The sequence below is a fragment of the Coregonus clupeaformis genome, chromosome 23, assembly GCF_020615455.1.
Source record: "Coregonus clupeaformis isolate EN_2021a chromosome 23, ASM2061545v1, whole genome shotgun sequence".
NCBI lineage: Eukaryota > Metazoa > Chordata > Actinopteri > Salmoniformes > Salmonidae > Coregonus > Coregonus clupeaformis.
In genome coordinates this window covers 25,611,773-25,639,561 of record NC_059214.1, presented here as the reverse complement: position 1 = coordinate 25,639,561, position 27,789 = coordinate 25,611,773, and the positions used below count along the sequence as shown (strand labels likewise).

At 43.9% G+C, this 27,789-nt stretch overlaps 1 protein-coding gene across 2 annotated transcripts in view; it reads right to left on the bottom strand.

Annotated features, from left to right (window-relative positions):
* Window positions 1-27,789, bottom strand: part of kif5c (kinesin family member 5C) — a 63,988-nt gene that overhangs the window by 29,822 nt on the left and 6,377 nt on the right. For both annotated transcript variants that reach the window (XM_041844155.2, XM_045206595.1), the window contains exons 2-14: window positions 23,579-23,666; window positions 23,395-23,468; window positions 20,093-20,197; window positions 19,447-19,495; window positions 19,291-19,346; window positions 19,053-19,140; window positions 18,763-18,887; window positions 18,354-18,458; window positions 16,308-16,456; window positions 15,535-15,683; window positions 7,162-7,340; window positions 6,583-6,651; window positions 3,157-3,363 (exon numbers count right to left, since the gene is read on the bottom strand). In XM_041844155.2, the coding sequence (XP_041700089.1) occupies window positions 3,157-3,363; window positions 6,583-6,651; window positions 7,162-7,340; window positions 15,535-15,683; window positions 16,308-16,456; window positions 18,354-18,458; window positions 18,763-18,887; window positions 19,053-19,140; window positions 19,291-19,346; window positions 19,447-19,495; window positions 20,093-20,197; window positions 23,395-23,468; window positions 23,579-23,666 (1,443 nt within the window). The remainder of the gene's footprint in view (window positions 1-3,156; window positions 3,364-6,582; window positions 6,652-7,161; window positions 7,341-15,534; window positions 15,684-16,307; window positions 16,457-18,353; window positions 18,459-18,762; window positions 18,888-19,052; window positions 19,141-19,290; window positions 19,347-19,446; window positions 19,496-20,092; window positions 20,198-23,394; window positions 23,469-23,578; window positions 23,667-27,789) is intronic.

Below are 27,789 nucleotides of genomic sequence, written 5' to 3'. Positions count from 1 at the left end.
GGACGCGTAGGAGGCTGGGATAGGTGCTGTACTTTCCCAGCGCTCGGGCACACCACCCAAGCTCCGCCCCTGTGCGTTCTTTTCGAAGAAGCTCAGCCCGGCAGAGCGCAACTATGATGTGGGGGACCGGGAGCTGTTGGCTGTGGTCCAAGCCCTGAAAGCGTGGAGACATTGGCTTGAGGGGGCTAAACACCCTTTTGTCATTTTGACTGACCACCGCAATCTGGAGTACATCCGGGCGGCGAGGAGATTAAACCCTCGCCAGGCAAGGTGGTCCATGTTTCTCACCCGTTTTGTTTTCACCCTTTCTTACAGGCCAGGTTCCCAGAACACTAAGGCAGATGTTCTGTCCCGACTGTATGACACGGAGGAGAGTTCCGTGGAACCCACTCCCATACTTCCGGCATCGTGTCTGGTGGCACCGGTGGTGTGGGAGGTGGACGCGGACATCGAGCGGGCGTTGCGGAACGAACCCACTCCTCCCAAGTGTCCAGAGGGTCGTGTGTACGTCCCGCTGGAGGTCCGCGATCGTTTGATCTATTGGGCTCACACTCCTCTGGTCATCCTGGTATCGGTCGGACAGTGCATTGTCTTAGTGGGAAGTACTGGTGGCCCACCTTAGCTAAGGACGTGAGGGTTTATGTTTCCTCCTGCTCGGTGTGCGCCCAGTGTAAGGCTCCTAGACACCTGCCCAGAGGGAAATTGCAACCCCTACCCGTTCCACAACGACCGTGGTCCCACCTATCGGTGGATTTCGTGACGGATCTTCCCCCCTCACAAGGGAACACCACGATCCTGGTCGTTGTGGATCGGTTTTCTAAGTCCTGCTGCCTCATTCCTCTGCCCGGTCTCCCTACGGCCCTACAGACTGCTGAGGCCCTATTTACACATGTCTTCCGGCACTATGGGGTACCTGAGGATATAGTGTCTGATCGGGGTTCCCAGTTCACCTCGTGGGTCTGGATGGCGTTCATGGAATGTCTGGGAGTCTCGGTCAGCCTGACCTCAGGGTTTCACCACGAGAGTAACGGGCAGGTGGAGAAAGTCAACCAGGAGGTGGGTAGGTTTCTGAGGTCGTATTGCCAGGACCGGCGGGGGGAGTGGTCGGTTTTCCTCCCCTGGGCAGAGATGGCCCAAAACTCACTCCGCCACTCCTCCACTAACCTTACTCCATTCCAGTGTGTATTAGGTTCAGCTGGTTCTGGCACCTTGGCACCTTGGGGGTACTGTTGTCTGATTGTCACACACCTGTTTCCCATCATGTAATTACTCCTTCCCTATTTAACCCGGTGGCTCCCATTGTGTTTTGTGCGTGATTGTTTTTCGTTTTGTGTGTCGTTTGGTGAGCGGGTTTGTTCCTCCCTGTGTGGAGGTATTCTGTATTGTGTTTCTTTACTTATCAGTAAAGTAAGTTTTCATTGAGTTCTGTGTCCTGCGCCTGACTTCGACCCACCGCATTACACTGACACTCGTGACAGAGAGTATGGGCATGCCATTTTGATTCCCAGTCAGTTTTGCGCCAAATAGAACTGTTGTGAGCAATAATAGGACCAAAGTGTAGTTTACATTGTTTAATGGATATATCAGTGAAGACCACCTCTTCCAGGGCAATAGGATACACCATATTTCTCTCTATACTCAGCCAGGGGGCAGAATAGTAATGTCTAAACCAATTTAGTTTGGGGCGAAATGCTAGTGCCTGGAAATACAATTTATTGTTTGGTACGGATAGTTCTCCTTCGTCTTTCCCTCTTTGTAAATTTGGGAATTTTATCAGGGATCGTTTACGTTGCCATATACATTTTTCAACCGCACTATGAATTGTATCCCAATAGCCAGAAGGGGGAGCCATGGGAAGCATTGAACTACAGAAATTCAGCCATGGCATTATATTAATTTTGACACTAGATATTCTGCCGGTTAAAGCAACTGGGATATTATTCCATCTACTGAGGTCAGATTGAATTGATTTGAATGTTCTATTAAAGTTTCTGGTAATGGTTTTATCTAAGGAAGGAAATATACAGTATCTACTCCCAAATATTTAAAATGGGAAACGAATGGGAGTCCATCGGGGTCTAGAGAGGCTGTAGGGCTGATTTGATTAGATACATTTTATAACTTTAGATGAAGCCAAATTGATCTATCATCTTCAATGTGTTTGGAAGCGATTGAGATACATTGTCTAGATATAGTAAAATATCGTCTGCGTATAATGAGATGAAGTGATCTGTAGATTTGAGGGAAAATTGGTGTTATTTCCTGACGATATATCGTATCGTTTTAGCAACATCGCAATATAATTTTTGCACTAGTTGGCTGTACCTGCACCGAAACTCCAGTATTTTTCCTTCATAGCTTGTTCTCCAACTTTTTCGTTTGGTTTTTAGCACTTATATTTCCATGACTGATCAAAACTCATTTTCTCATGGCTCTCTCTTGTCTCTCTGCAGCAGACATATGGTGAGAAATATGTTTAGAACACCGAATTGCAATAAAATCATAGTATTGAATCACAATACATATAGAATCGTGACAATCACAATGCATATCGTATCGGCACCTAAGTATCGTGATAATATCGTATCATGAGGTCACTGGCAATTCCCAGACCTAACGAACATGTCGATAATGCATTTTGCAAATAGCTGCATGCAGCCTACTCCCCTCCTGAAAAAAGAACATGAAATCACGCTTATGCTTACTGAGGCATGGAATGCAATAGTTAGAACAGTTTTGTGTACAACATGAAGTTTGTAGGAAATCGTGCTTATGCTTAATAGCTTACTGAGCGAATGCAATAGTTTGAACAGTTTTGTGTACAACATGAAGTTTGTAGGCTACACCATTGACCAGACATTGGCAAGGAGGGGGTAGTGGCATCAGTGTGGCACTCCGCTACGTAAAAAAAACATTAGCCTGGGCAAATTGGGATACATAAACTCTGTATCCGTAGCCACCCCATTTAACATTTCAAAACGTTTGGAGTATCTTCATCCATTGTACAACTGTTGCATTTATTAGAATTGTTTAAAAAATATTTTACCAATTTTGTTGACCATTGCTACTGTAAAGGGTTAGTGTGAGCAGGGGGGAGGGATCTTCCTGGAATGAAACACAGCCCTGGAGACCAAGCTTCCTCCCAGTGTGACTCACGCTCTTCTGGTTGAGTTCCTCACTGAGCTGGTTGTTGGAGCGGTTCTTGTTCTCCACTTCCTGGCTCTTGTGGTCGTAGTTAACAGCCAGCTCCTCCAGGGCCTGCAGCACCTCCTTCACCTCCTCCTTGGCCGCCTCGTTCTCCCCCTGTAGCCTGGACAGGTCCTCCTGCAGCTTCTCATAGTCCTTACGGGCCGAAGCCAGCAGCTGGATGAACATGCAGATGAGATTAGTAAACACACACACACACACACACAGACGAACACACACACACAGGTTAACACATACAGGTACATGCATGCACAGACACATTCTGCTAAATTCAAACAAACAATAAGCTTCCAGCACAATGCTTAGACCCCCCAATATAACACTGAAATATCAGCATCTTATAGTCTCTGGCACAAGAAGAGGTATTATAAATCCACATTCCAAAATGAAAGCACTAATGTACTTTACAGGAGGTAGACAAGATGACAGAATGGCATTAAAGCAATTGTTTCTCTCAGCAGTTAGATTGTGCCCTGCTCCAGCTTTCAAACCCTTGACTATTTGCCAAGAGCGTAATGGACGTGTTACCATGGCAATGTCTTTCTTATTCAAATCACTTTCTATAATTCCTGCTTTAAAAACCATTAAGGAAAGAATACTTATATCTGATATAAGATATGACTGACATGAAATCACGCTTATGCTTACTGAGGCATGGAATGCAATAGTTAGAACAGTTTTGTGTACAACATGAAGTTTGTAGGAAATCGTGCTTATGCTTAATAGCTTACTGAGCGAATGCAATAGTTTGAACAGTTTTGTGTACAACATGAAGTTTGTAGGCTACACCAGTGACCAGACATTGGCAAGGAGGGGGTAGTGGCATCAGTGTGGCACTAGAATTGTTTTAAAAATATTTTACCAATTTGGATGACCATTGCTACTGTGAAGGGTTAGTGTGAGCAGGGGGGAGGGATCTTCCTGGAATGAAACACAGCCCTGGAGACCAAGCTTCCTCCCAGTGTGACTCACGCTCTTCTGGTTGAGTTCCTCACTGAGCTGGTTGTTGGAGCTGCCTACTCTCGCTGAGTCCCTACTACTACAGAATTGGCATAGCGTGCAATGTGCGTGATGAAACAAAGCTCTACAGAATGTACACTGAGTATTCAAAACACTAACTCTTTCCATGACATAGACTGACCAGGTGAATCCAGGTGAAAGCTATGATCCCTTATTGAAGTCACTTGTTAAATCCACCTCAATCAGTGTAGATGAAGGGAGGAGATGGGTTAAATAAGGATTTTTAAGCTTTGAGACAATTGAGACATGGATTGTGTATGTGTGCCATTCAGATGGTGAATGGGCAAGACAAAATATTTAAGTGCCTTTAAACGGTGTATGGTAGTAGGTGCGCGCACCGGTTTTTGTCAAGAACTGCAACACTGCTTGGTTTTTCACGCTCAACAGTTTCCTGTGTGTATCAAGAATGGTCCACCACCCAAAGGACATCCAGCCAACTTGACACAAATGTGGGAAGCATTGGCGTCAACATGGGCCAGCATCCCTGTGGAACACTTTCGACACCTTGTAGAGTTCATGAATCGACGAATTGAGGCTGTTCTGGGGGTAAAATGGGGGGAGGGGTGGGGGTGGCAACTCAATATTAGGAAGGCATTCCTAATGGTTGGTATACTCAGTGTATATCTAATGCAGATCCATATGTCACCACTAGATGGCAATAAACACAAATTCAAGTTATGTACTCTGTTTATGAGTGTAAAAACATACTCCTTTGTTCATTGCACTAATTCAATTTGATGAATTCCGTCACTTTTATCAAGTTATACAATGTCAATCTATGAGACAGTCGTGGTCAAAAGTTTTGAGAATGACACAAATACTAATTTTCACAAAGTCTGCTGCCTCAGTTTTGATGATGGCAATTTGCATATACTCCAGAATGTCATGAAGAGTGATCAGATGAATTGCAATTAATTGCAAAGTCCCTCTTTGCCATGAAAATTAACTTAATCCCCAACAAACTTTTCCACTGCATTTCAGCCCTGCCACAAAAGGACCAGCTGCCATCATGTCAGTGATTCTCTCGTTAACACAGGTGAGAGTGTTGACGAGGACAAGGCTGGAGATCACTCTGTCATGCTGATTGAGTTAGAATAACAGACTGGAAGCTTTAAAAGGAGGGTGGTGCTGAAATCATTGTTCTTCCTCTGTTAACCATGGTTACCTGCAAGGAAACACATGCCGTCATCATTACTTTGCACAAAAAGGGCTTCACAGGCAAGGATATTGCTGCTAGTAAGATTGCACCTAAATCAACCATTTATCTGATCATCAAGAACTTCAAGGAGAGAGGTTCAATTGTTGTGAAGAAGGCCTCAGGGCGCCCAAGAAAGTCCAGTAAGCGCCAGGACCGTCTCCTAAAGCTGATTCAGCTGCACCACCAGTGCAGAGCTTGCTCAGGAATGGCAGCAGGCAGGTGTGAGTGCATCTGCACGCACAGTGAGGCGAATACTTTTGGAGGATGGCCTGGTGTCAAGAAGGGCAGCAAAGAAGCCACTTCTCTCCAGGAAAAACATCATATTCTGCAAAAGGTACAGGGATTGGACTGCTGAGGACTGGGGTAAAGTCATTTTCTCTGATGAATCCCCTTTCCGATTGTTTGGGGCAGCCGGAAAACACCTTGTCAAGACAAGGTGAGCGCTAACATCAGTCCTGTGTCATGCCAACAGTAAAGCATCCTGAGACCATGTGTGGGGTTGCTTCTTAGCCAAGGGAGTGGGCTCACTCACATTTTTGCCTAAGAACACAGCCATGAATAAAGAATGGTGCACATCCTCCGAGAGCAACTTCTCCCAACCATCCAAGAACAGTTTGGTGACGACCAATGCCTTTTCCAGCATGATGGAGCACCTTGCCATAAGGCAAAAGTGATAACTAAGTGGCTCGGGGAACAAAACATCGACATTTTGGGTCCATTGCCAGGAAACTCCCCAGACCTTAATCCCATTGAGAATTTGTGGTCGATCCTCAAGAGGCGGGTGGACAAACAAAAACCCACAAATTCTGACAAACTCCAAGCATTGATTATGCAAGAATGGGCTGCCATCAGTCAGGATGTGGCCCAGAAGTTAATTGACAGCATGCCAGGGCGGATTGCAGAGGTCTTGAAAAAGAAGGGTCAACACTGCAAATATTGACTCTTTGCATAAACTTAATGTAATTGTCAATAAAAGCCTTTGACACTTATGGAATGCTTGTAATTATACTTCAGTATACCATAGTAACATCTGACAAAAATATCTCATAACACTGAAGCAGCGAACTTTGTGAAGACCAATACTTGTGTCATTCTCAAAACATTTGACCACGACTGTAGATGACGGAGATGTGTTGTATAGGGTTGGATAAACTCACCTCATCTTGATCGATCATCTGCTCTTTGAACTTCTCTGCCAACTGACTGTGTTGGTTGATCTCATCATCCTGAGATAGGAGGAAAGAAGAAAAATACAATACAGAAATGTTGCATTCACGTTGGGATTGACCAAGAGTCTGTACTCCACTTTTTGGGGGGGAGCTAGCTAATGCAGGGCTATGGCTGCTAGTGTGAGAGGGATTTGTGTGCACACCAATCTGTTTATTTTCCCAACAGTTAATTGACTTGAGCGTTATGACCTAAGGAAAATCAATCTAATCACCCCTTATTAGGTAAATGTCTGGATCATCAAACCAGATTTACAAGAATTCCACAGAATTATGCATGTATGTGATTATATAGTATTTGCATATGATTAAAGCCATCGTGTGGTTCATAAAATCTACAAACTGTCCCACTTCAATTAACCACAGACATAGCCCCTTTCCAGTTATTCATGACCATGACCACTCATCACTCAGTGAGTCATCATGCTGCATTCATGTGCTCTCGGAATTATCGGAAACTGAGAACATCAAGACTGGGAATCCCCACCCCATCCTCTCTGGCCCACCCACCTTGTCATCCAGCTGCTGGTACAAGTCGGTGATGAGCCCCTCGTATCGGGTCTTCTCCTCGTCCAATAGCGGGACAGGGGGTGGGGCGATGGTGTCAATCATGGGCGTGGCCATGGCATCACCACTGTTGCTCTTTTTCTCCTTACTGCTCAGCTGTTCCTCCACTGGAACAGCCTCACCTGGGAGAGGGAGGGAGGGAGGGGGGAGAGAGGTAAGGGGGAGGGTGGCAGCAGAGGTTAGAGTGATGGACCTCAACCAAACATGTACAGTGCATTCGGAAGGTATTCAGACCCCTTGACCTTTTCCACATTTTGTTACGTTACAGCCTCATTCTAAAATTGATAAAATAGTTTTTTCCCTCAATCTACACATAATACCCCATAATGACAAAGCAATTTTTGCAAATATATTAAACATAAAACACTGAAATATTACATTTACATAAGTACATAAGCACCTTAGGCAGTGATTACCGCCTTGAGTCTTCTTGGGTATGATACTACAAGCTTGGCACACCTGTATTTGGGGAGTTTCTTCCATTCTTCTCTGCAGATCCTCGCAAGCTCTGTCAGGTTGGATGGGGAGTGTGGCTGCACAGCTATTTTCAGGTCTCTCCAGAGATGTTCGATCAGGTTCAAGTTCGGGCTCTGGCTGGGCCACTCAAGGACATTCAGAGACTTGTCCCGAAGCCACTCCTGCGTTGTCTTGGCTGTGTGCTTAGGGTCATTGTCCTGTTGGAAGGTGAACCTTCGCCCCAGTCTGACGTCCTGAGCGCTCTGGAGCAGGTTTTCATCAAGGATCTCTCTGTACTTTGCTCCGTTCATCTTTCCCCTCGTTCCTGACTAGTCTCCCAGTCCCTGCCGCTGAAAAACATCCCCACAGCATGATGCTGCCACCTCCAGATGTGACACTTGGCATTTAGGCCAATGAGTTACATTTTTGTTTCATCAGACCAGAGAATCTTGTTTCTCATGGTCTTGAGAGTACTTTAGGTGCCTTTTGGCAAACTCCAAGCGGGCTGTCATGTGCCTTTTACTGAGGAGTGGCTTCCTTCTGGCCACTCTACTATAAAGGCCTGATTGGTGTAGTGCTGCAGAGATGGTTGTCCTTCTGGAAGGTTCTCCCATCCCCACAGAGGAACTCTGGAGCTCTGTCAGAGTGACCATCGGGTTCTTGGTCACCTCCCTGACCAAGGTCCTTCTCCCCCGATTGCTCAGTTTGGCCAGGCGGCCAGCTCTAGGAAGAGTCTTGGTGGTTCCAAACTTCTTCCATTTAAGAATGATGGAGGCCCCAGTGTTCTTGGGGACTTTCAATGCTGCAGACATTTTTGGTACCCTTCCCCAGATCTGTGCCTCGACACAATCCTGTCTCGGCGCTCTATGGACAATTCCTTCAACCTCATGGCTTGGTTTTTGCTCTGACATGCACTGTCAACTGTGGGACCTTATATAGACAGACGTGTGCCTTTCCAAATCATGTCCAATCAATTGAATTTACCACAGGTGGACTCCAATCAAGTTGTAGAAACATCTCAAGGATGGTCAATTGAAACAGGATTCACCTGAGCTCAATTTCGAGTCTCATAGCAAAGGGTCTCAATACTTACGTAAATAAGGTATTTTTTAAATATTATTTTACATTTGCAAAAATGTCTAAAAACCTGTTTTTGATTTGTCATTATGGGGTATTGTGTGTAGATTGATGATGATTTATTTATTTACGTTCTGAATGCACTTTAAGTTGTTTGGTTATGGAGAGGGAAAGCATGGACAGCTTTGACAGATTTTAGCTCACTAAATGTGCCTATACATCCTTATCACATTCATAACATGAGAGTGAGGGAGAAACAAAACAAACTGTACAGAAATCGTCTTAGCTCAGAGGAGAATCATTTCTATTATCTCAGTGTAACTACTTTCGTTCCATCCCATAAACAGAACACAGCCCAACACAAACCCCTGACAGTGCCATTTCCACAGGAGACAGGGACATTGGGACATGTAGAATGTGACAGGTGATGAGGCTGATACCCGCTGGCAGACCCCAGGCAAGAGGCTTAGCCCCCGACCGTGCCGACCAGCCAAACACCACCACACCCAGAGATAATCCTCTCACAGCATAAAGGGGGAAAGATGGATGAGTCTGTGTTGTGTAGCTCTCATGCAGACCTTGAGATAAGGCGGAAAAGCGAGGGATGGGGGCGGGGGTGGGAGGTAGAGTTATAAGCAGACAGAGCTCAGGGAGGGGGGGTGGGGGGAACTTCTACTTCAGAGATCCAGAGTCAGAGATCACTCTGCCATCTTCAAGGACCGTCTGGGCATTTGTAGCTGTGGCTAATCTACAATGCAGCGTCTGAATGTGTTATCTTATCTCTGAGAGAGAGTGGAAATACACTTTCAGTAAAGAAATGATGGGTAGCCGTGGCAACAGTCAGTCCGCACCGTCAGCTAATACAGTATACTGTGGTGGGCGCACTGCTAGAATATTGTGACATTACATCTCTCTCTATCCTCCACAATGGAGAACCCTGACCATACTGGTCTTCACATGCTGCATGAATATACAATGTACCCCATTTGGGAGTATCAACAATCTGTTGATGCCTTACAGCTTGCATTATTTTGCAATGCAAATAGGAGATATGTGTGCTTACTAATATTATTCACAATCTGCACAATCTCATGAATACAAAAGTACAAAGGGAGGCATATAAGCACAGCAGGTTGCTGCCTGAGTACTGATTGGAGGGCTGTGATCGTTGCAAACATAGCATCCAGAATGCATTTCATGATGAACATACTTTTGATGAAAACAGAATAAGTCTTAATAAGGCCATTACTTTGAGAGACAACATCCTCTATCCAGGTCACTCACTCAGAAAATAGCCGAAACTAAGACGCCAAATTGCCTGCTGGCCAAAATCCTAACATCAACCGACCTATTTATTCTGACAAAGTTTTATTTTGAAAAAACAAAGCTTGCAAAGGGAGAACTAAGCAGTGAGTAAATGACAGAACTGGAAACAGAATGAGTGAACGGATGTGTGGTTTTGGAAAACATCCTCAGTCCCCATTCTACCCCATTAGAGAAGCATATTCTACACATACAGTGCATTCGGATAGTATTCAGACCCCTTTACTTTTTCCACATTTTGTTACAGCATTATTCTAAAATTGATTAAACTGTTTTTTCCCTCATCAATCTACACACAATACCCCATAATGAAAAAGCAAAAACAGGTTTTTAGAAATTCTAGCAAATGTATTTAAAAAAACGGACCCTTTACTAAAATCTAATCAAATCAAATTTTATTGGCCACATGCGCCGAATACAACAGGTGCAGACATTACAGTGAAATGCTTACTTACAGCCCTTAACCAACAGTGTATTTATTTTTTAATAAAAAAGTAAAATAAAACAACAACAAAAAAGTGTTGAGAAAAAAAGAGCAGAAGTAAAATAAAATAACAGTAGGGAGGCTATATATACAGGAAGCACCGGCTAGTTGAGGTAGTTGGAGTAATATGTACATGTGGGTAGAGTTAAAGTGACTATGCATAAATAATTAACAGAGTAGCAGCAGCGTAAAAAGATGGGGTGGGGGGGCAATGCAAATAGTCCGGGTAGCCATGATTAGCTGTTCAGGAGTCTTATGGCCTTGGGGGTAGAAGCTGTTGAGAAGTCTTTTGGATCTAGACTTGGCACTCCGGTACCGCTTGCCGTGCGGTAGCAGAGAGAACAGTCTATGACTAGGGTGGCTGGAGTCTTTGACAATTTTGAGGGCCTTCCTCTGACACCGCCTGGTATAGAGGTCCTGGATGGCAGGAAGCTTGGCCCCAGTGATGTACTGAGCTGTACGTACTACCCTCTGTAGTGCCTTGCGGTCGGAGGCCGAGCAGTTGCCATACCAGGCGGTGATGCAAGCAGTCAGGATGCTCTCGATGGTGCAGCTGTATAACTTTTTGAGGATTTGAGGACCAATGCCAAATCTTTTCAGTCTCCTGAGGGGGAATAGGTATTGTCGTGCCCTCTTCACGACTGTCTTGGTGTGTTTGGACCATGATAGTTCGTTGGTGATGTGGACACCAAGGAACTTGAAGCTCTCAACCTGTTCCACTACAGCCCCGTCGATGAGAATGGGGGCGTGCTCAGTCCTCTTTTTTTTCCCTGTAGTCCACAATCATCTCCTTTGTCTTGGTCACGTTGAGGGAGAGGTTGTTATCCTGGCACCACACGGCCAGGTCTCTGACCTCCTCCCTATAGGCTGTCTCATCTTTGTCGGTGATCAGGCCTACAACTGTTGTGTCGTCGGCAAACTTAATGATGGTGTTGGAGTCGTGCCTGGCCATGCAGTCATGGGTGAACAGGGAGTACAGGAGGGGACTGAGCACGCACCCCTGAGGGGCCCCTGTGTAGAGGATCAGTGTGGCAGATGTGTTGTTACCTACCCTTACCACCTGGGGGGGCGGCCCGTCAGGAAGTCCAGGATCCAGTTGAAGAGGGAGGTATTTAGTCCCAGGATCCTTAGCTTAGTGATGAGCTTTGAGGGCACTATGGTGTTGAATGCTGAGCTGTAGTCAATGAATAGCATTCTCACGTAGGTGTTCCTCTTGTCCAGGTGGGAAAGGGCAGTGTGGAGTGCAATAGAGATTGCATCATCTGTGGATCTGTTGGGGCGGTATGCAAATTGGAGTGGGTCTAGGGTTTCTGGGATAATGGTGTTGATGTCAGCCATGACCAGCCTTTCAAAGCACTTCATGGCTACAGACGTCAGTGCTACGGGTCGGTAGTCATTTAGGCAGGTTATCTTAGTGTCCTTGGGCACGGGGACTATGGTGGTCTGCTTGAAACATGTTGGAATTACAGACTCAGTCAGGGACATGTTGAAAATGTCAGTGAAGACACTTGCCAGTTGGTCAGCACATGCTCGGAGTACACGTCCTGGTAATCCGTCTGGCCCTGCGGCCTTGTGAATGTTGACCTGCTTAAAAGTCTTACTCACATTGGCTACGGAGAGCATGATCACATAGTTATCCGGAACAGCTGGTGCTCTCATGCATGCTTCAGTGTTGCTTGCCTCGAAGCGAGCATAGAAGTGGTTTAGCTCGTCTGGAAGTCTTGTGTCACTGGGCAGCTCGCGGCTGTGCTTCCCTTTGTAGTCTGTAATAGTTTTCAAGCCCTGCCACATCCGACGAGCGTCAGAGCCGGTGTAGTAGGATTTAATCTTAGTCCTGTATTGACTCTTTGCCTGTTTGATGGTTCGTCGGAGGGCATAGCAGGATTTCTTATAAGCGTCCGGGTTAGAGAGACGCTCCTTGAAAGCGGCAGCTCTACCCTTTAGCTCAGTGCGGATGTTGCCTGTAATCCATGGCTTCTGGTTGGGGTATGTACGTACGGTCATTGTGGGGACGACATCATCGATGCACTTATTGATGAAGCCAGTGACTGATGTGGTGTACTCCTCAATGCTATCTGAAGAATCCCGGAACATATTCCAGTCTGTGGTAGCAAAACAGTCCTGTAGCTTAGCATCTGCGTCATCTGACCACTTTTTATTAACCGAGTCACTGGTGCTTCCTACTTTAGTTTTTGCTTATAAGCAGGAATCAGGAGGATAGAGTTATGGTCACATTTGCCAAATGGAGGGCGAGGGAGAGCTTTGTATGCATCTCTGTGTGTGGAGTAAAGGTGGTCTCGAGTTTATTTTCCTCTGATTGCACATTTAACATTATAGAAATTAGGTAGAACGGATTTAAGTTTCCCTGCATTAAAGTCCGCCGGCAACTAGGAGCACTGCCTCTGGATGAGCGTTTTCCTGTTCACTTATGGCCTTATACAGCTCAATCAGTGCAATCTTAATGCCAGCATTGGTTTGTGGTGGTAAATAGACAGCTATGAAAAATATAGATGAAAACTCTCTTGGTAAATAGTGTGGTCTACAGCTTATCATAAGATACTCTACCTCAGGCGAGCAAAACCTTGAGACATCCTTATTATTTGATTTTGTGCACCAGCTGTTGTTTACAAATATACACAGACCGCCACCCCTTGTCTTACCGGAGTCAGCCGTTCTATCCTGCCGATGTAGCGTATAGCCCGCTAGCTGTATGTTGTCCATGTCGTCGTTCAGCCACGACTTGTTGAAACATAAGATATTACAGTTTTTAATGTCCCGTTGGTAGGATAACTGTAATCATAGGTCATCCAATTTATTCTCAAATGATTGAACATTGGCTAATAGGATTGATGGAAGAGGCAGTTTACTCGCTCGCCGTCGGATCCTTACAAGGCACCCCGACCTACGTCCACGATATCTCCGTCTCTTTCTCATGCAAATGACAGGGATTTGGGCCTTGTCGGGTGTCTGTAGGATATCCTTGGCGTCCGATTTGTTGAAGAAATATTTGTCCAATACGAGGTGAGTATTCGCAGTCCTGATATCCAGAAGCTCTTTTTGGTTATAAGAGACGATGGCAGAAACATTATTTGTAAGTCGCTCTGGATAAGAGCGTCTGCTAAATGACGTAAATGTAAATGTAAATTATGTACAGAATAAATTACAAATAACGCGTAAAAACACACATAATAGTACAATTGGTTAGAGGGCTGTAAAAAAAAAGTACTCAGTACTTTGTTGACGCTACAAGCTTGGCACACCTGTATTTGGGGAGTTTCTTCCATTCTTCTCTGCAGATCCTCTCAAGCTCTGTCAGGTTGGATGGGGAGCTTCGCTGCACAGCTATTGTCAGGTCTCTCAAGGGACGTTCGATCGGGTTCACAGCCTCTCCTGTGTTGTCTTGGCTGTGTGCTTAGGGTCGTTGTGCTGTTGGAAGGTGAACCTTCGCCCAGTCTAAGGTCCTGAGTGCTCTGGAGCAGGTTTTTATAAAGGATCTCTCTGTACTTTGCTCCATTCATCTTTCCCTCGATCCTGACTAGTCTCCCAGTCCCTGCCACTGAAAAACATCCCCACAGCATGATGCTGCCACCACCATGCTTCACCGTAGGGAAGGTACCAGGTTTCCTCCAGACGTGACGCTTGGCATTCAGGCCAAAGAGTTCAATCTTGGATTCATCAGACCAGAGAATCTTGTTTCTCATGGTCTGAGAGTCCTTTAGGTGCCTTTTGGCAAACTCCAAGCGGGCTGTCATGTGCCTTTTACTGAGGAGTGGCTTCCGTCTGGCCACTCTACCATAAAGGCCTGATTGGTGGATTGCTGCAGAGATGGTTGTCCTTCTGGAAGTTTTTTCCATCTACACAGAGGAACTCTGGAGCTCTGTCAGAGTGACCATCGGGTTTTTGGTCACCTCCCTGACCAAGGCCCTTCTCCCCCGATTGCTCAGTTTGGCCAGGCGGCCAGCTTTAGTAAGACTCTTTGTGGTTCCAAAACTCTTCCATTTAAGAATGATGGAGGCCACTGTGTTCTTGGGGATCTTCAATGCTGCAGAAATGTTTTGGTACCCTTCCCCAGATCTTTGCCTCAACACAATCCTGTCTCTGAGCTCTACGGACAATTACTTCGACCTCATGGCTTGGTTTTTACTCTGACATGCACTGTCAACTTTGGGACCTTATATAGACAGGTGTTTGCCTTTCCAAATCATGTCCAATCAATTGAATTCCCACTGGTGGACTCCAATCAAGTTGTAGAAATATTTCAAGGATGATCAATTGAAACAGGAAGCACCTGAGCTCAATTTTTAGACTAATAGCAAAGGGTCTGAACACCTATGAAAAATGTATGCACTCACTAACTGTAAGTCGCTCTGGATAAGAGCGTCTGCTAAATGACTAAAATGTAAAATGCAAACATTTCAAAAAACCTGTTTTTACATTGTCATTGTGTGTTGATTGATGAGGAAAACCATTAATTTAATTCATTTTAGAATAAGGCTGTAACGTAACAAAATGTGGAAAAAGGGAAGGGGTCTGAATACTTTCCGAATGCACTGTATGTGTTCAGTGACTCTACAATGTGAATAGGATGAACAAAACTCCTCTGAGTCATCCAGAGGTCTTCTATATGACTTTTATCAAAGCAATTTAATAAAATCAAAACGGGGTTCAACATCCCCTACAACCCCATGAGCTCTGAATACAAGTTAAGTCCTTAGCTTCCATATTCCAGGAGTAGCTGGGAGATGTCTGCAAACATCTAAAGTCTCTCTGATGCTCCTGTAGTAGAGTAACTAGGAGCACAGTCAAATAAATGACAGTGGGTTTGTGTAAATGATCATACTGATTTCCATGTACTGTGTGTGCCTTGCATTCGAGATGCGCTTATCAGGATTCTAGTCTGATTCGACCATAATTGCTACACAGCTCTCTCTCTTTCTCATTCTCTCTCTCACTCCTCTACTCTCTTTCTTTGTTACCTTTCCTCCAGCGTTTGAGCTCGGTCTCTAGCTTCTGGATCACGTATTTCAGGCCTTTAGTCTTCTCTTTCTCCTTCTCATACTTCTTCTTCCATTCCTCAGCTGTCAGCTCTTGGTTCACTGACACTGTGTTCTTAATGGTCTTCGCTCTGCAACATTGAGAGAGAGAGAGAGAGAGAGAGAGAGAGAGAGAGAGAGAGAGAGAGAGAGAGAGAGAGAGAGAGAGAGAGAGAGAGAGAGAGAGAGAGAGAGAGAGAGAGAGAGAGAGAGAGAGAGAGAGAGAGAGAGAGAGAGAGAGAGAGAGAGAGAGAGAGAGAGAGAGAGAGAGAGAGAGAGAGAGAGAGAGAGAGAGAGAGAGAGAGAGAGAGAGAGAGAGAGATTCCATCAGGTTGGAATTGATGGATGGAAGTCCATTGGCAAGGGAATTGCTTATGAAAGAGGGCATATATTAGTATTATGCACAAATAGTGTATATGTACTGAAGGTAAAACGTTTGTCCATCCTTGAACTGTGTTTTTTCTGACACTGAACTACAACACTCCAGTAATCTACATTGATTTCTTTATCACCCTCGCTGTTGGCTGTCGGTTAAACAGCAGCATTACAACAAGGTCACAGCTGGTCTTCCTAGACTCATTAGAGATCTAATCTCTATTTTCACTACAACCCCATGAGGACACACATAATTACACACAAATAAATTCACACTTGCAGACTGACTAGAAGAGATACACTGGACACCCTCCTACAGTGTGTGTCGTATGAGTGCTAACCTCTGTCCAAACATGAGGGTGGATTTTGTCTCAGCCTCGTTGTAGACAGAGGGGGAGGCACAGATGATAATGGTGGTCCTACAGTTTCCCCCCAGAGAGTCCTGCAGGATACGGGTCATCTTACTGTCTCTGTAGGGCACATGGGTTTTCTATAGGAGGGGAAGAGAGGAGATCAAGAGAAGCTTTACAAATGAGACAACATCTGTAACCAAATGCTATTTTATAGAATTTTTTATATTCACGTCACATGCAAAAGGACATTTTAGTAAAATAGGAGAGACACAGAGAGAGAGAGAGAGAGAGAGAGAGAGAGTATGAGATAGAGAGAGAGAGAGAGAGAGAGGGAGAGAGAGCGAGAGAGAGGGAGAGAGAGAGAGAGAGAGAGGGAGATATGAGAGAGAGAGAGAGAGAGAGAGAGAGAGAGAGAGAGAGAGAGAACTACAACAGTCAAACAGAGAGCGGAGGTGTGTGTGTGTGTGTGTGTGTGTGTGTGTGTGTGTGTGTGTGTGTGTGTGTGTGTGTGTGTGTGTGTGTGTGTGTGTGTGTGTGAGAGAGAGTTGTGAGGTCTGTGGTCCGCTCACCAACCAAGAATTCACAAAATGGGACAAACACCAAATTGAGACTCTGCATGCAGAATTCTGCAAAAATATCCTCTGTGTACAACGAAAAACACAAAATAATGCATGCAGAGCATAATTAGACCGATACCCACTAATGATCAAAATCCAGAAAAGAGCCGTTAAATTCTATAACCACTTAAAAGGAAGCGATTCCCAAACCTTCCATAACAAAGCCATCACCTACAGAGAGATGAACCTGGAGAAGAGTCCCCTAAGTAAGCTGGTCCTGGGGCTCTGTTCACAAACACAAACAGACCCCACAGAGCCCCGGGACAACAACAACAACACAATTAGACCCAACCAAATCACAAGAAAACTAAAAGAGAATTACTTAACACATTGGAAAGAATTAACAAATAAACAGAGCAAACTAGAATGTTATTTGGCCCTAAACAGAGAGTACACAGTGGCAGAATACCTGACCACTGTGACTGACCCAAACTTAAGGAAAGCTTTGACTATGTACAGACTCAGTGAGCATAGTCTTGCTATTGAAAAAGGCCGCCGTAGGCAGACCTGGCTCTCAAGAGAAGGCAGGCTATGCGCACACTGCCCACAAAATGAGGTGGAAACTGAGCTGCACTTCCTGACCTCCTGCCAAATGTATGACCATATTAGAGACACATATTTCCCTCAGATTACAGAGATCCACAAAGAATTCGAAAACAAACCCAATTTTGATAAACTCCCTTATCTACTGGGTGAAATACCACAGTGTGCCATCACAGCAGCAAGATTTGTGACCTGTTGCCACAAGAAAAGGGCAACCAGTGAAGAACAAACACCATTGTAAATATATATTTATGTTTATTTATTTTCCCATTTGTACTTTAACTATTTGCACATTGTTACAACACTGTATATATACATAATATGACATTTGAAATGTCTTTATTCTTTTGGAACTTCTGAGTGTAATGTTTACTGTTAATATTTCTTGTTTATTTCACTTTTGTTTACTATCTACTTCACTTGCTTTGGCAATGTTAACATACGTTTCCCATGCCAATAAAGCCCTTAAATTGAATTGAATTGAGAGAGAAAGAGAGAGAGAGAGAGAGAGAGAGAGAGAGAGAGAGAGAGAGAGAGAGAGAGAGAGAGAGAGAGAGAGAGAGAGAGAGAGAGAGAGAGAGAGAGAGAGAGAGAGAGAGAGAGAGAGAGAGAGAGAGAGAGAGAGAGAGAGAGAGAGAGAGAGAGAGAGAGAAAGAAAGAAAGAAAGAAAGAAAGAAAGAAAGAAAGAAAGAAAGAAAGAAAGAAAGAAAGAAAGAAAGAAAGAAAGAAAGAAAGAAAGAAAGAAAGAAAGAAAGAATGAAAGAAAGAATGAATGAAAGAGAGCGAGAACTACAACACAGTCGAACAGAGAGTGGGTGTGTGAGAGAGAGAGACAGAGAGAACTACAACACAGTGAAAGAGACGTATAACTTACGGTTCCCTCAGCCAGAGCTGAGATGACGTTCCCCAGGGCGGAGAGGGACTTATTGATATTCTTGGCCTCGTCCAACACAGATCCCTCTGCCCCAGTTTTACTGACCTGGAGAACAGGAGGATAATAAATACCCACAGCAGGATGTCAGTACAAACAAGGTGTGTGGACAGATAGTCCTTCTGATAGGTCTTCAATCAAAATGCTGTGTATAGAGGTTATTTTAAATGTGATTTATTGAAGAGCGTGAGAGAATGAGAGGAGAGGGGAGAGGGATGGAGAGAGGAAGAGGAGAGGGAGAGAAGTGGGCGGGGAGAGAGGAAGGGAAGACCAAGTGAGAAAGGGAGAGGAGAGGGATGTTAGAAGGAGATGGAGGGTAGAAAAGCGTAGAAAGAGGGAAAACCACTCTGACCTTCTCACTGCCAGCCAGATCCACCAAGTAGAGTTTTCCTGACAGTTTCAGTTCTGTCTCTATGTTCTCCTGCTTGATGTTGATCAGGAAGATGCTGTGACTGCGAGAACTGTGCTCATTCATGTCTGTATGGACGAACAAACAGCAGCACAACATTTGAGTGCTAGCATAGAAAATGGGCAGTCTTTTGCTGAATCACTGGATATCAATGGGTAGTTCGCAACATTCTTGCAACATTTCTTTATTAAACATGTACTTAAGTGATTCCGGAGGAAAAGAGAAGCACATACTTGTAACAGCCACATGACGATTGGATTTTCCCTCATCGATGACATCCATAACCTCTTCTGGACTGGACACAAAGCGTTCCGTACAGCCCTTTGTGGAAAAGTGGGAATATGTGTGAAGGTGAGGAACATGTTACATCAGAACCACTAGATTGTGGGGTAATGACCTGAAATATTACTGTGCTTAGAGAAGGAACAATCATATTATCAACTACTTTAGCAACAGAGAATGGATACCCACCTTAACATAGGGCACCTTGTTTTTGTCCTCATGTACTGCTAGGTTGGTCTTTGACACTTAAAATGAAAAATAGCAGAAACTATATACATCAGAATTGTCCACATCACTATTTACAAATCTGAACTTAGTCAAACTAAAAAGAAAGTATTTACTCACCATCCAATAGGTCTCTGATTTTGTCTAAGTAGATTTCAAAATAGGAGACCTATAGACACAAAATATATCACACACAGCATAAACAAACAGATCGCATTGGTCCTGTGCCAGTCTTGCCCTTGGTGAAAGATTCACTGTTCTAACAGATGAACACTTGGGTTCCTAGGCTTTTGTGTTGTAACATTTCAATTTGAGTTACTAGAGGCCACACACACAGCCACACAGTCACCAGCTGAAGGTGTCACTGCAGTAACCATATGGTACATCTAGGCCACCCCAGCAGAGCTGGCACCTCAGCAGACGCCTCTGTGGGTCCTGTCACTAACACTAACACAGCAATGAGCACTGGACTAACCCTCAGCCACCACAGCACCTGTTCCATTCACATTTTATGCACCTGATGGTTTGGTTTGGTTTTGTAACAGTAAAATACAAATGCCATTCAAAAATAATTTTTTTTATATTCATATATTATATATTTACAAAAGCTATTGTATACATAGTACACTCAGCTTAGCCTTTTGACAAATCCTGCCATATGAACACAGACTATATGCTTTGAAGGCAAGCTAAGCTACAACGCATGGACACTGACTGAGCATCTAGCCCAGGGCTCAGAGGGGCCATTCCATGATGTGTATGTTACCTTGATGTGGAACTCCAGGTTCTCATCCATGGAGTAGATGTGGTCAAAGATGTCCCTGGCGATACGGGGGATGATACCCATCAGCTGGGAGTCATGGAGCTTGCCCTGAGATTGAGAACACACCCTCTTTAACAAACAACATCCAACATTCCCAAAACATGACAATATAAGAAACTGCTTGTGCAAAAAAAACGCTGCTCACAAAATATATGTGAAGAAAATGATACATCTGTGGTCCTCTGTAGCTCAGCTGGTAGAGCACGGCGCTTGTAACGCCAAGGTAGTGGGTTCGATCCCCGGGACCACCCATACACAAAAAAAATGTATGCACGCATGACTGTAAGTCGCTTTGGATAAAAGCGTCTGCTAAATGGCATATTATTATTATTATTATTATTATACATCTGACCCAAGACAGCAAGTATGAGGAAAAGTGAAAGTATTGTCATTTAAAACAACCCAAAAAATATTCAGTCTCTCCGTCAGGTTACTACAAGTAGCGATAGAGGTTTATCACAGGCTGCTATCAAGCTCTTACAGAGGGAAACTCTTTCAGCCTTCACCCTCTTAGGGTGTTTTCACATATAGTCCTCTTTAAAATAACCGATCTCAGTCCTCTTTAAAGTAAACTCTGGGGTAAAAGAACTCAGTTCTCTTTGTATTCACACTGCCCTTGACTTTGAATGAGGACTCAACTATTTTGCCTGTTCACTTCACTTATTTTGTGGTCCGAGTCTTCTTTGCATTCACATTGCTATGTTTAGAAAGGAACCAAGATCTTTTTCCAATGCACTCTGGGTTTTTACAAAGTGCAGGACAACCCATTCAATCAGAACGTGTTATCGGACAGCTATATATACAGTACCTACTTACATTTAATATCCAAAAACAGCACACATTTTTTTTCTGCGAACCTGCACATCATCATCTTCTCTCTTTTGTGGCACCAATGTGAGGGGCTATGGCAGGGGAAACAGTGTTGCAGTATTCTATTCTAGTGTGTGGTGCGGGAATAATGACAAGTGAACCTGGGGAGCTTTGTGTTCACATTGACCTAAAAATGGGAACTGGACAGAGGAATTCAAGCAAACCGAACTCAGACCACCTCAAAAGATGGCCTCAGTTTGGTTCGCTTCGGGGGCTCTTTTGAGGGGTCTGAGTTCCTTTGGAGAGTTCACAGTGAACAAAATTAAGCGATCCGCACTGAGTTCAAAATAATTGTCTGAAAGGGACCAAGTGTGAAAACACCCTTAGTCTTCATAAGGCCTATGTCCTCATATTAATATGAAATATACATGGGACCTCAAGGGGGTTTCATTACATACTCCTTAGCCAGCCTGTATCCCTTCATGAATTTAGTCCACTCATCTCCATCCCAGTCTGACCCCTCCTTAGACAGCCCAAACGCAATATAAAAACGTTATTGTCTCAGCAATAATTGACTCTACAATGGACTATTACTGTTTGCCCTTCGCCTCAGGGCTGCTATGTCCTTCAAACTGTAATATGAGTATAGGTAGATGAGGATGGAGATATGTTTAATAGCATTTTAGATTAAACACATAACAGGGATAGTTTTACATTCTGGTCAGGCTTGCAGAGCTAGCATGGAAGATAATCATATTGCCACCATCGCTTCCCCACCCTTCCATCACCTGCTATGGAAACCTGTGGATCTTAATGATGGTATAAATGTTTTCCGATTTCATCCTCAAGCTTGCTGAAGAATCTCTGGGCTGTTACCAGGGCAACGGCTGCAGCTGAATAGGAGGCTATACTGTCTGTGTAATCGCATGGCGGCACATCATGTGAACTGTGGCAGAGAAGCACCTCGCTGCTATTTTGGCATGCTGTCTGGCATAGGCAGTCGGGCTAAATAAAGGTATGCAAGGAAGGAAGACACAGCAGGAGGGAAGGACTGTTGGTGAATGTTCCCATCTTAGGACAATTAGGAATTATTTTTTCTCGCAAATATATATATACACTACCGTTCAAAAGTTTGGGGTCACTTAGAAATGTCCTTGTTTTCGAAAGAAAAGCAATCATTTTGTCCATTAAAATAACATAACATTGATCAGAAATACAGTGTAGACATTGTTAATGTTGTAAATGGCTATTGTAGCTGGAAACAGCAGATTTTTTATGGAATAACTACATAGGCGTAAAGAGGCCCATTATCAGCAACCATCAGTCCTGTGTTCCAATGGCACGTTGTGTTTGCTAATCCAAGTTTATAATTTTAAAAGGCTAATTGATCATTAGAAAACCCTTTTGCAATTATGTTAGCACAGCTGAAAACTGTTGTGCTGATTAAAGAAGCAATAAAACTGGCCTTCTTGAGACTAGTTGAGTATCTGGAGCATCAGCAATTGTGGGTTCGATTACAGGATCAAAATGGCCAGAAACAAATAACTTTATTCTGAAACTCGTCAGTCTATTCTTGTTCTGAGAAATGAAGGCTATTCCATGCGAGAAATTGCCAAGAAACTGAAGATCTCGTACAACGCTGTGTACTACTCCCTTCACAGAACAGCGCAAACTGTCTCTAACCAGAATAGAAAGAGGAGTGGGAGGCCCCGGTGCACAACTGAGCAAGAGGACAAATACATTAGAGTGTCTAGTTTGAGAAACAGACGCCTCACAGGTCCTCAACTGGCAGCTTCATTAAATAGTACCCGCAAAACACCAGTCTCAACGTCAAGAGATTTTTTACTAAAATATATATTTATTTATTTTTGGTGTGTTTGCATGCTATCTGACTGGCACCTCCCTTAAATGAAACAAACGTGTTTGACAGATACAGCTTTAAATGTGTTTGTGAGTGAAATCTCAGGTGTCTGCTGCCTGAGTAGTAACCACTGCACAATTCAGATCCGCCTGTAAAAATCATGTTTCTGCGACTCTCTCCCATGTTAGGATTATGACTGAGGGAAACGGTTTAAGCTCCAGTCATTCCCAGCTCAGTTAATGGGTCACTAGACCATCTACAGATGATGCAGGCAGTGAGGCCAAAGGTTCACCCTGCTTCTAGACTGCACCTCTATCTCCTCTTTATACAGTTTTATGTTCCATGGGTTTCTCCTTTGTGCTGTCTGGTAAAGCTCCTTAAAACTAGCTGCTAATGGCCAAACTTGCACTGTAGCATCACATGTCCTGTGAATCCTGGTGTACTGTTTTTGTCACCCATGCCCTTGTTTATGTATATCATTTTCAATACTGCTATCCTTAATCTAATCTCTGACATAATCTTTTTGGTTCTCATACAAATCCCAATGAGGACTCAAACTGTCCTCCAGACTTACCTCCATGGTGTGGGTCTTGCCTGATGAGGTCTGGCCATAGGCAAAGATGGTTCCATTGTACCCACCCAACACATCTGCAAAACAAACACACTGGGGTTAACTCTTTGAAAATAGGCCTGAAACTGAGTTGATATGATGAGGATGAGGATGTGAGATAACAGGGCTATATAGGCACAGCGTTTACCTTTGACAATCTGCTTGGCACAGGCATCGTAGACCTGCTCCTGGGCTGTGTTAGGTGGCAGGACTCGGTCAAACACATAAGGCTTGCCCTGCATGAAAAAAGGAGGAAGGAAACTGTCAAGAGAGTCCCCATCTCATTCCACCTTTCATTTGCCCCTGAGAAACCATTGTCAAGCTAATGCTCTCAGTTATTTTCATATCAACAAAACTAAATGGAAGTTAAACACTTTTCATCACAGGCATTTCTCACTGTTTCTCCATCTTTTGACTGCTAGCTGGGTCTGATAATCTGACAAGGTGATAAAATCGGGTCCGTATTACATCAAGCAAGGTGCTTTGACTCTGGTGACCTTGTCCTCTCCAGATCTGTTTCAGAGTCAGTCAGTCTAGCAGGTGTCATACTAAACCAGTCCCCTCCTGCTCTGAGGTAGAGCCGGCGCAACGCTAGCCTGACCTCGGATCAGTTCTCCTGTCACAACAATACAGGACAGGTCACCTGTCTCAACCTTACACTATGGGCCTGGAGGTTATTATGTTACTTTGGAGACAGAGACAAGCGCACATTTTTCTGTTAATCAAATACTTTTATAATAATAATATATGCCATTTAGCAAACACTTTTATCCAAAGCAACATACAGTCATGCGTGCATACATTTTACATGGATCAATGTTGTTGATCAGTGTTGCAGTTACAGATGGTTTGCGACCATAAACAAACAAGATAATACAGCAATGCCCTTGAAACCCTGGTACATAAAGAGCTATTGCCCAACATTAACAGACAGTAATGTGAAGTTGAGGGCTAGCACTAAATATTTAGGGTCTGTGCAGTGTTTCCCCTACATTAATTTGCCGCCACTCAAAAATATGCAACAAATAAGAAATTGGGATGGAAAAATGTTTTCAGTGTAAATTTAAACGACTAAAACAAGATATAAAGTATGTAGAAAAGATAATGGAGCTATATATATATATTTTTAAATAATCTTTGAGAGCTAACAATCACCAAAATAAAAACTAGACAGTCAGGGAGAATCTAAAATTCGCAAAATGTCATGTGGCCCCCATTGATTTTGTTATAATGTTTGAGTCACTCAGATAGCATAAGAACACGCTATAAGCCATGGAAAATTTTGTAGAATTGCAGGAAATTTGCTTTAAAACAGATTTATATTTTTTTGCCCCATGACAAAAAGTGTAGAATTGCAGGAAACTAGCTTTAAAACTATAAAAGTCTCTCCCACCATGGCAAAATTTGTAGAATTGCAGAAAATTAGCTTTAAAACAGCAACATTTTGTCTGTGCGGGCCAAGAGTAGGTCATCTAAAAATATTGGTTGGAGATGGCGCTGTTGGCCACTCCCACTACCCTCCCCCAACCTAACTTTGCCACCGCTGCTGAAAAAAATTATAGGAGAAACACTGCTTTCAATTGGAATTCCAAGTGGTTCTGTGCCACTGTATGGAACATTGGCTGCCCCAGAGTGTAGGTAGACAGAAGGAGAGCATTCAGAACTCATTAACGTTTTACTCTCCTAGCTAAGTTGCGTGACAGTGCAGTTTAGTAGAAGCGTTTCATCACGGCAAGGCAGCCCTGATGTTCCTATAGTCTCCCTGACAGCTGGCTGTAGCCGGCCACGGGGGAATTATGGGTAGTGTAGTCTTCCTAAACTAGTCGGACACAGTGGAGTGTAACAGCCAGCACACCAGCCCATCTCTCCCTATGGGCTCAAGTTATTCTGTGAAATTCTACTGTATTTAGTTTCAGTCAAATTTTGGGGCGAGTTATCTCCAGTTGTCCAATATCTAATTTGTTTGTAATTTTGTTTACCGACTTTCTATCAATTTAAGCTACTATGCTGACTAACAAGCTAGACAAGAGTGTTTTAGCATTCTAGCTACATGGTACATCCACTCTTGTTCTGGTATATATTTTTTCAATGGCTTTGATGAAACCCGGGACTCTGGAGGATAGCTAGAAACCCCATTGCTTGAGGGGAATATGCATATGACCTTTAGTTGAATCCCACCCCCACCTCATTCCATCAATGCCCCAGGGTGAGTAGACCCACTTTTAGCAAGGAGGAACCTCCCATTCTAAGAGCCATCAATTCTGCTGGTATATCATCCCAGGTCTCTTCTTTGTTCAACTGAAGTCATGGGTTTGAGATCAGTCTGACCTGGTTGTCCACTGTCCAAGATTAAAATATTTTAGGGATAGTACTGCTGACTGCAGCACTTGTAACTCTAGCGCACATACAAACACACAGAGGCATTAATGGCATACACACAGATGGACACGTGAATCCACGTGCTGTACATCCTACACAGCAGTTATAAAACATTCATAACACCATCTTGTCTTGAAAATGTCTCCCCTCCATCCTTTGTTTTCCTACCACACTATTTTCCTATCACACATGACCGACTGAATTTATGGAGAAAAAGACAATAAGGAATCAATCAATACGAAACAGACATGGGGCAATGTGACAGTGATAGCCAGGTCCAGTGAAAACAAAGACCACATACATTATCTGCCACTACCACCTGTGTATCTGTGTGTGGTCCAGCTTGATTCAAGCCCAACCCAAGGAGGATATTAAGCGGCTTGTTTTATCTTTGTCTTGCTTTGTTCTGGACCAGCTTTCTGACAGAGGGCTTCCAGGCCTTTATAGCGCAGGCAAGGGGTCAACCCGAACAGCGTTAAAGAGAGAGAGCTGTCGCTCCAACAATGACCTGGTCGCCATGGAAACTGCATCCCACAGTGAGAGGCCTGCACTGATTGGATGTCGGCCGGCTCCAGGTGTCCCTCGGCAGATGGAGGAGGATGGAAACATGATTGCTGTTGTGTGCTGCACACTTCTCTCTCTCTCTCGCTGACAGGAAGGCGGTCTGCTATGTCTTAATCTCTTGTTCAGCAAGATCATTTGAGCAATTGTAAGACACTGCTTGTGTGTTTTATAAAGGTTATCATGCCACCAAAAATCTCAAAGAGACAAGGTAGCCACTCTCAACTCTCAACAATTTCAATGTCTTTTTACGCGAACGTTTCAAATCAAATCAAATTTTATTTGTCACATGCGCCGAATACAACAGTGAAATGCTTACTTACAAGCCCTTAACCAACCATGCAGTTCAAGAAATAGAGTTAAGAAAATATTTACTAAATAAACTAAAGTAAAAATTAAAATTAAAAAAATAGGCTATATACAGGGGGTACTGGTACCGAGTCAATGTGCGGGGGTACAGGTTAGTCAATATGGAATTTCAATATGGAATTAAATTGTACCATACCATAAATTCACCTCAGCTCAATAAACTCCATGTGTTCTAAATGACTTATGAGCATTACCTCAGCCAAGCTTGAAAGTCAAATGGAAAACCCATAGCAGTATTGCAGCAGTATGCACGATTTACAAACGCATGTGACCACACATACACTATTCCACAAGCTCAATAAATGATGCGTGGACACACAGACACGCACATGGACACACGCACGCACGCACACACACACACACACGTTTGACCTCTCAATAATTTATGTGCTGTCCCAAAGGAAGCCAAGTCCTTTGCTCTTCTGGGCTGCATGATGTTTCCATCCCTGACAAAGGATTCAGTTCAGGCATTATTAAATTAACATGCTTTCACTGTGTGCACATCACTATGGTGGAAGACCACCTGACTAGGAATGTTTTTAGCAGAGTATACTGTACCTAACTTCTTTGTGTTACCTATAAGGCAACATGAGAGCTCTTGTACTGTATAGCAAACCTAATACAAAGAGAGAGCGAGAGATAGAGCGAGAGAGAGGGCGAGAGAGAGAGAGAGAGAGAGAGAGAGAGAGAGAGAGAGAGAGAGAGAGAGAGAGAGAGAGCGAGAGAGCGAGAGAGAGAGAGCATGTGTGACTGTATTTGTAAAGGGTTTTTTATGCATTGTACGCATGTGTAGGTCTGTGTGTTTGTAATTGGTGACGATGACTCTAGCCTGGGACCTCCTGCTCCCCTTTCAATCATCTCTAATGACATCCAGCATACATCGTCATGGAAACAAAATTACCCAAGAGACCCAGCTGCATCGCATCGCTCCAGCCGCGGCCCTGTTTCTCAACCAAACAAAGACACAGCTATATTTCACCTCTTTAAGTACACACAGAGACAGCAATAGAACTGAAACAAGGCTGAGCTTGTTTGCTTAATACTGTAAAC